Consider the following 8,833-nt stretch of genomic DNA (forward strand, 5'->3'; position numbering starts at 1 on the left):
AAACAATCTTGAAAGTGGCGAGATATTAAACCGTGACATAATGGAACTTAATGGCAGAAGAGCTGCCTGTGTAAGTGTTACATAGATAATAAACTCACAGATTTCTAATACAATAGGAAACGTGTTAGTACATTACCAAATGCCGAGATTAGATCGCTTTTACAACAAAAAGGATGGTACCGTTTAAAAATTATAATTCCAGGTACTCTGTCCATAAAATAAAGTAAAATAACTCTAAAGTTACAATAAAAAAATTCAAGCAACTTACTTGAATAATCGGTGGAAAGTGTTATAGACCAAAGTGAATTGCTGTCGAGTCACCTTTGGAATTTTTGTTTGCATGGAAAATCGTACTTAACTTGAACTTCCAAAGGCGACTCAACAGCCACTCATTTTTGATCATGTAATGTAAAATTTGATTTTATACCACAAGCCATATAAATCATTGTAAAGCTTCAGATAGTTTGAATTTAATTTAGACTTCAAGAATAGCAAGCTTAGGTTCTGTCGTCGCAGTGGTTTCCATAGAAACAGCATTGCCATATGTCCTGAACGTAATAGTATATCGTCCTCCGCGTCCCATTTGAAATAAGAATGACAGATGTCATTAGAATGCATAATTATCTTTTTCACTTTATCTATCCTTCGGGTTAAAGTGATCACTTCATATACCCCCACGGTTAAAGACCGATTTAGCCTACTCATTCAAACCTGATCATAATTTTATAAATGTTCATGCGGGATTTTTGTGCAGAAATTCGGAATATGCCAACATTCGATCATAAATAATAATCGTTAGGCTTAGGTCACACTAGGCGCTTTAGCGAATCTCTGTGGAAGGGATATAATTTTAGCTTCATCTGCTAATAATGAATGGTGTGGCGGTATGTGGGCTGGTTTGAATTACAAATAGCCTAAAGTAATTGCGGTACCGTGTAACACCCACACTTAGAGCCCACCTTCATTAAACCACAGATAAAACGCACGTTATCTGTGATTAAACTAAAAAAACCTTGGTTGTCTATACAAATAGTGATTGCCGGATGTAGAAAACATTTATGGTGGATGTTCCGATTCTTCTTCAAATAAGAAAAAAATCCTCTTTATGACTCTAATTCGACATCGACTGATTAAAATTCTAAAACGATCTGTTCGATTTCCTCGACTCTGACACTCTCTGGTCTCAGGAGTAGATGGAAGAATATGCATTTCTTCGTCTAAACCGGGATAATCCATCGTCAATTGTAAGAAGGTTACTTTAAATTGGAATTGGGATCAAAATTGAAGACGTTGTTGAATAGTGACCCAATTTGTAAGATGATGATAATTATTCCTTGTTTGTGTCAAAGTTTCATGCAGCTATAACTAAAAATTTAGTTCGTGTAATGAACTCACTCTTGAGTGTTGTTTGAATCTCATATCTTTCTAATGTATAACGATGTTGTGATCAGGAAATTAGTCTGAAGTTAGCAGCGTGTGACAAATTTCAATATAAAGTCACTTCATCACGTTTACTATGTGAAGTGTGAACACAAGCCACTCTAAAATTCTAACGATTTAACGAAGTATTTGCAGGTGAGCAAGCGTTAATTAACCTTTGCGTAAAATTTGAGTACCAACTTCCCTTAACTTTGCAGATGCAGCTCTACATAATTCATTGAAAATTGCAGCGCAAAGGAAAAGCTTTATTCAGGTCATTCTACATACTAGGTATACTCTTCGAAATTAATTTACCGATATCCTTTTACTTACCTATGTCTAGACAATACCTACCTACCTACCTTGCACAAGCTCTAATTAACTCGTGTGATTGCGCAACTTGACACACCTTATACTGTAGTTTCCGCAGTAGACCCCCTCAATTCATGCTCCGCTAATTGTCTACCTACTTGAATTTAACTTTGCCTCGTTTCTGCCGCCACAAAAAGCTTGTTCTTTTATTTGTTGGGGACACGAATGATTGAAGCTAGATATAAAAGTATACTTTGCATATTAGGCGATATTAAAGATCGGAAATGACAATGTAAAGTACCTTTCAACGGTGCTGTAGATGAAACATACGTTATGATGATAACTTTGCCTATGTAGGAGAAATCTCAGCTATTGTTTCAGTATAAAAGCCATTACGAATACGTTTGTACTTTCTAACATACGAACGGTAGCTATAACTGTAAAACTGTTAATTAAATTCCACAGTTAGGTAGGGATATAATATTTAGACATAATGCCGTAAGCTAAAAGTTCTGCTTAACGCCCTTCATAAAACCCGAAAACCAAATTAGTTGTACTTAGCTTATATGCGGTACCCAAATGCTAATAGTCGGCTAATTGCATTATACCTTTCACTCAAACTCTCTGGAATAGTGCGTAGGCAATTTTGATTTAAAATGGCTGATAAACGTATCAGCGATGTGAAAAATGAAAGATCGTTTTTTGTCCAAAGTCCACCTACTCCCTCTGACGCATGTTTCAATTGTCGTACCCACATTATGAAAGTATTGACGATCCACTGTTCCCGCTACTATTTCATTTTATTTGGCAACCAAAATTTAAATGAGGATTCCCGAAACAGAAGTAATGAGCACTTCAAATAACTTTGGGCGTCTTTGTTATTACGAGGAAGTAATTTACAATTTCATTTATTTAAATTGGTGTGTATAAAGAATAACTTGGATAAAAAGAAGCTGAAACAGATCATTAGAAACTACATTCATCGAAAACAGATTTTTCCGTACCGTATTTAAACCGCCATAATTATTCGGTTTAATTGCGGGTATCTAATGTCATTGTAATCTCTCGGGTTATTACACGTTAATGTATTTTTTTAACTGCTACCCTTATTAATCACGACATTCCCCTGCACCATTTCATTTATTTTCCCCGGACGTCATTAGGTAATCCCGACTTTGATAATTGAAGATAGGCACTTTCGCCAGTTTTATGAACTGTGTGTTGTGTAACTTACTCGTATATATTTCGCTAAAAAAACGTTAACGCAAATACTAACAAATCGGTCAATATTTTTCTTAATGATTAGCATATTTAAAAAATTTCTTTTTTAGCTGGCCTTAATTGAATTAATCAAGGAATAAGATATATGTATTGATGGTTATATTGTTGTAAGGAAATCACTCGACAGGAAAGCAATCATCATAAAATGGTAACATATAATAATAATATATTTACTTGTAAAATACGTTAATATTTCATATAATATATACATAATAATATGTAATGGGATGCGGTTAAGTACACTACCCCCAAAACACTTGTCCAGCTAAGTTCAAATAAATTTTTATGGTATCTCCGGCATTCGCTACTAAACCCTAACATATGACTCGAAATTAATAATTTAGGAGACTCAGTTTCCAAAAATCCAAAGAATCAATTACAAAAATGTTGCTTAACACCTGAGATAAATCTTGGGCATAGGCATAGGAACTCCGAGAACTCTATCTGGATCGTACAATAGATTGAAATAAACACACAATAAATATATTGATAATGACAAAAAAATTTATTCCCAAACACATAATAAATCAATCCGCTAAAAAAATTTAATACCAATAAAGAGCGCTTGAAGTGTCCCTTCTTCCATATCAAACTTACGCGCAAAAGAAATCGTGCGTTGTTATCAGCACTAAATACATGTGCGTCTTGAAAATCAATTAACAATTAACGCGATAACAACGTCTTTATCGCAATCTGCCAGATACCACTTAAATGTACTCGACCAGATATATTCCTTAATTTGGAATAACTCAAAAAAATGTACATTTGAAAATTCTGAGAAGAAATGTATAAGAAGTACATTAGTAGAACTTGTGTAGAAGTTGCAGTAGACGAACGCTGTAAAGTTGAAGTTGATGACCTGTACAGGAAAGGGTATCGCCCAACTGCAGAAGAGCTACCAGAAGGGCTTAAAGTATCTGGAGACCTCAGTGTATTCCCAAAAATCTTCGTATACCTTTCGAAACCTTTCAACAAGCTTTAGATGGATTCAGAGGATGTCCAAGATTTTTAGAACCTTTCAGGTAGCTTCTAAAACAGTTTCAGGGTTACAGCAATGTTCTAAAAGTTGCGCTTTAGGAAAGTTTTAGACGCCTTCAAAGGTATCCTTAAGCTTTAGAGGTTTTTGAGGCATTTCAGAAGTTCTGTTATAGTAGATAACAAATTCTTAAGTGCTTAAGAGTTTTTCAAATAGCATAAAGTTTCAAACAATTTTTAAATTGCACAAGCAATGCGGAAAGGCCGTTCAATCTAGGGGTCGTCGGATAATAACTATTCTTGTATTTGATTTAGAGGGCTAAATAAAGTTTTATGGAGCCTCCGTGGATTTCATAATGATTCTTGTTTCAGAGAGCTTAAAACATTTCAGTCGCATAAATTTAGAGAATTTAAGAGGGTTTCAGTGAATTTTACAGGTGAGGTTTGGAAGGTTCAAAGTGCTTCAGAAATGTAACGCAGTATTTCAAAGTTCAAAAATGTTTTCACATAGCTTTAGAGCGTTTCAAAAGACCTAAAAAGATAGTTTCAGTTAGTGTTTCAATTTTTCACGCCCAAAAATAGCGAAATATTTTAGAAATGGCGATACCTAATTTTTATTGGTTAGTAATTTCTTTCCAACCAATCCCAAGCTAAGGTCGTTAATTATTACAAGACTTGCTGATCCAACCAATGTAAGGTTAAACCCTCATTAAAACGGCTGTAATCGAATCCCTAATGCGACTTAAGCGCGTTAGAAGTAATTAAAAGGACAGTAACCAATTTATAATGAACGTGTGGAAATTACGCACATTAGATTGGCTCCAATCATCCAGCTGAATTCTTTATATCATGACAAAAATTTGTTTGGGAGACTACTCTAGAACCTTGACACATTTGTACAGATTTCAAAATTATTTCACGTATTTCACAAGTTTTGTAAGATTTTAACTCCAAACCGGCCTTTTTGCTTTTGTGTTTCACTTCATTAATTTTTTGGTAGATAAGGTTCTATTAAATCGCATCTCAACTTGGCGCTTACCAGAAAAACTAATCAAGGCCTGGGGGTCGATTTTTGGCCGTACGTTTCCTTAAAACGTATACGTATTCGTAAAGAAACGTATATTTGCAATTTTTGACCATACGTTTATATTGCGTATACGTTCAATTGTGTTCGTTTTTCTGCGAGCGGGTAAATGGCGTTCGCAAACGCTCGCAACTGACGTTTTGTGGGTTATGTATTGGTTAGTGTTGAAGATTTGACTCTTGAGACTTGAAACGTATCTACTTACAACAATGGATGAAGCTGTGAATGTGTTTGTAATAGATAATTTAGAGAATGCCGAGCGCAATTATCGCCCCAATAGGAACCGTAATCCTTGCAACCCCATAGAAGTCTTAAATGAAGCACAATTTATGAAAATGTATCAGCTACTTCTTTCCATGAGTCTTGCATTTTCTTGCACGTCAAAGTCGTAGTTTGTTTCCCGGCTATTATATCGGGGTGGTTTTTAGCAAACTCTACTAGCCACCCTTTTTGGTTTTGCGTGGTATTGCACCCTCGCTTTGGCGTGTCCATCGTGTTTTCAGTATTCATACTAATCAGTGCCTAAAGTATTATTATTCTTTAATTTGAAATGACTGAGCAATATCTTCACCTCACCACCTAAGCTCAAACCCAAACGTCAAATAGTCCGTTTTAGTTCTAATCAATCAATAAAGGCGACGTTGTCATATGCACTGTACGTTTCGGTTCCAGGCAGTTACGAACAGTAGTCAAAAATTGCATTTGGAAAACGTATACGTTTTTAAGTCTTCGCATCTAAGCGTATACGAATAGATGCGACTGGTTTCAAAAATCGACCCCCTGGACGTTTGTTTAACTGCACTTGAGAGATACAAAGCGTCATAGTAGGGGTTTCCTTTAACGACTTTCGGCCTACTATTTTTCGTTTACTTTGCTCACTTTTTGCATTTGGATATATGCACATGTTTACATGATAAACATAACAAATCTTTTCGTTATCTGTTTCTCTTTATTTGGAAAATCGCGCATATTCGGTGCCCACAAAGCTGCAACATTTAATGAAAGATTGTTAATAGCAACAATAATCGAAAAGGCGACTACAAGGGAGAAGCGATTGTGCAACATATTTGCGGTATTGTAATATGAAAATTTATAGCGATGACTGTTTACAAAACATCAAACGGTATTATCCGCAGACAGTTACGTATTTACGTTTTATGCAAGAAGTGAAAACAGAAATCCCAAGCAATCTTTGTGAAATAGGATTTTAGAGAGATTCTATTTATCAGTTGATTTGCGGATCCCAAGTTGTCGTTTTATATAAATTTGATGTCATTCGCAGATATATACATGACAGCTGTGTAAAAAAAACGGAAACAGGTATTGAAGAGGCAATGCTTTGTTCCTGCTCTAATAATTGAATGTTTACTAGTATTTTGTTTCTTATATGCGTGGTACCACCAAAAGCGTTGCTGAGTGGAGCAGGGAAATTCTTTTATGACAAAAATTACGTATACTGATGGGCTCTTCATTCCTTCACGGTGGGCGACCTCTACGATTTTAAATGGATTTATAGGGCGTGTCATTAAAATTTTCATGGATGACCACTACATTTTAAGGGAAGAGTGGTGGTTTGGTTTATGTTTAATTATATAATTTATTGAATAAGCAAAACTTTAAGAGAGATATGAATGTCAATACAAAGGTAGAACAATGCAGTAGACTTATTGAATATAATTCAAGTTCAGATTCTCTCTTAAACGCATAAATCTGATAGCCGAGGAACATTGTCCAAACGACCTGCAGATGCAATAGAGAATTTTCCGTTCATCAGTTTCTCAGCCGCCTGAAAATAAAAATGACGAAAATGACGAAGGGTTGAATGCCTCGCTTACTTCGTTCACATCTTTTATAGTAATGCAATCCAAAGCTTCGGTGATCATGCATGGGCTATAAGCACAGCCATTGGACATCACTTGAGTCGCAATATCTCCAACGTAGCTATGACCACTTTCAGCACTTAGAAGGAAAGACACCTTCGCTTGTTGTTTACCTAAATCGAAAGCAAATTTTACATATCCAACCCCGAAAAGTACACAACCTCTTTCAAAATCTTCAGCGCTTATCTTTCCTTGCCGCAAAGTTTTGTAAACAGATCCAATTACGCAAGGAATATCCGAATAATTCGCTGTTAATAGCACACCAAATAAACCAGAGTCGGAGTAATTGTAATTGAATGCTGTAATTGAATTCAAATATGCGGGCGCACTTCTGAGTATCTTGGCTAATGGCGATTTATTTTCGCTGGTATGCGTAATGTAGGTTCCTGAGCCAAGAGCTCTATGCAGAATCGCAAACGAGAATAATTCCTTTGGATTACGCCAAGATGCACCCTCGCCGGCAATTGCAACGTACGCCACACAGCCACCCTTATCCGACCTATTCATTTAAGTTTAAGCTTATTACCTTCAACGACCTTGATTACCTAATCTCACCCCCGTGCATTATCGCAGGACACTTCTCTTCACAACCATTTTTCTCTAAATTTATACATTCGCCTAGGGAAATTAATTCCTTAATATTTACTCCTGCCCCCACAATTGCACAGTTTGCGCCAACAAAGTAGTTCGAGACGTGTTGCTCTAAGTGTTCCACTTCAACGTGGTCCAACTTGTGCTTAGGTATATAGATTGAATTTCCGAGACCACTACTGCGATAAGCAGCTTGGTGCACTAAATCCACAACAAATTGCTTGCAAACAAAATAAAAATCGTACAATCAATACTTGTAACTACTTACTTGAGGTGTTCGACTTTCTAATTCAATTTTCAGCCTGGGAATGTTTTCTATAACCTCCCACCGCTTAAAAACTGCATTTGAGGCTACATCCACCAGATAATCAAGTGCCTGATCGACACTAGAGCTTTTGCCTTCCAACGTGTACGAAATTACCTCCCGTCCAACGGAGCAAGTGAGAGGGGTGCAAAGCTCTTGTAAATTGCGCATTATCGCAAACCGTGAGTAATTTTTCGTGGCGCAACCGGCCGCCACTTTCAAACATTGCGTAACGCCCCGTGTATTGTAAGTTTCGTATCGAGTTCCGGCCCTATTTAAAACAAACAATAAGGGTATGTCTCAGCGCTTTTACCTACCTAAAGACTATGGACACTCGAGAAATCAGGGAACAATTATTGTCGACAGCTGCAACAATTATTTTGTTAGGTAAAGATTTTACCTTCACCGCATAATCTGGGTAGCCTGCGACAGGAGGGTCGATATGCTTTGTTTGTTTCCAATTGCTGGAAAACTTTCTCTGAAAATTCGTTTAAGATACTGCGCAATGTCTTTTCAAATTTAACTTACCACGCATATCTTTGTAAACAATGAAGGGGAAGCTGTCATGATTCTCATACGGATGTAGTCAATTGTCATAATTTGCACCGGATAATGTGATCCATAATAATTATTTAAGTGTAAATCCAATGTTTGGAACTTTCAGTTTCCACGAATAATAGTTGAACACTGCCAGAGAATTCGATATCGAAAAGGAAGCAATTCGGAAGTTCATAACCATCAAACAAAAAATGCTAAAATACATTGGTTTGATCTAGAAAATAGCACAGACAGAAGTGTTTCGTGGATTAATCAAGGGAGTTAATGTGTCAGAACACCCGTAAACCCAAACTGACGTGCAACCCATCCTGACAGACTCATCTGTCATCTCCAAAATGATTTCAGTTTGAATGGATCTTTCGCAACCCGTGCCCTTTAAATAACAGAAAATGTACTTTTATGTAACAGTATCGTGGAGTTAAAATATAA

General features: G+C 36.4%; 1 protein-coding gene across 1 annotated transcript; it reads right to left on the reverse strand.

Annotated features, from left to right (window-relative positions):
• Window positions 1-6,728: 6,728 nt before the first annotated feature.
• Window positions 6,729-8,431, reverse strand: LOC116160379 (cytochrome b-c1 complex subunit 2, mitochondrial-like). The gene is made up of 7 exons (XM_031473568.1): window positions 8,375-8,431; window positions 8,164-8,324; window positions 7,811-8,117; window positions 7,497-7,762; window positions 7,113-7,450; window positions 6,907-7,064; window positions 6,729-6,857 (listed from the first exon to the last, which is right to left on the reverse strand). Exons 1-7 carry the CDS (start codon window positions 8,420-8,422, stop codon window positions 6,768-6,770), a joined length of 1,368 nt encoding a protein of 455 aa, XP_031329428.1. The 5' UTR covers window positions 8,423-8,431; the 3' UTR covers window positions 6,729-6,767.
• Between the last annotated feature and the right edge of the window lie 402 nt (window positions 8,432-8,833).

This window comes from Photinus pyralis, unplaced genomic scaffold, assembly GCF_008802855.1.
Source record: "Photinus pyralis isolate 1611_PpyrPB1 unplaced genomic scaffold, Ppyr1.3 Ppyr1.4_LG1, whole genome shotgun sequence".
NCBI classification, from domain to species: Eukaryota; Metazoa; Arthropoda; class Insecta; order Coleoptera; family Lampyridae; genus Photinus; species Photinus pyralis.

Bases quoted from the DNA above. Each gene is read 5' to 3' on its own strand.
- LOC116160379 (XM_031473568.1), bottom strand. From the start codon at position 8,422: ATGAGAATCATGACAGCTTCCCCTTCATTGTTTACAAAGATATGCGTG. The intron at 8,325-8,374 runs GTAAGTTAAATT...ACGAATTTTCAG, and splicing joins TGTTTACAAAGATATGCGTG to AGAAAGTTTTCCAGCAATTG. The intron at 7,763-7,810 runs GTAAGTAGTTAC...TTTGTTTGCAAG, and splicing joins TAGAAAGTCGAACACCTCAA to CAATTTGTTGTGGATTTAGT.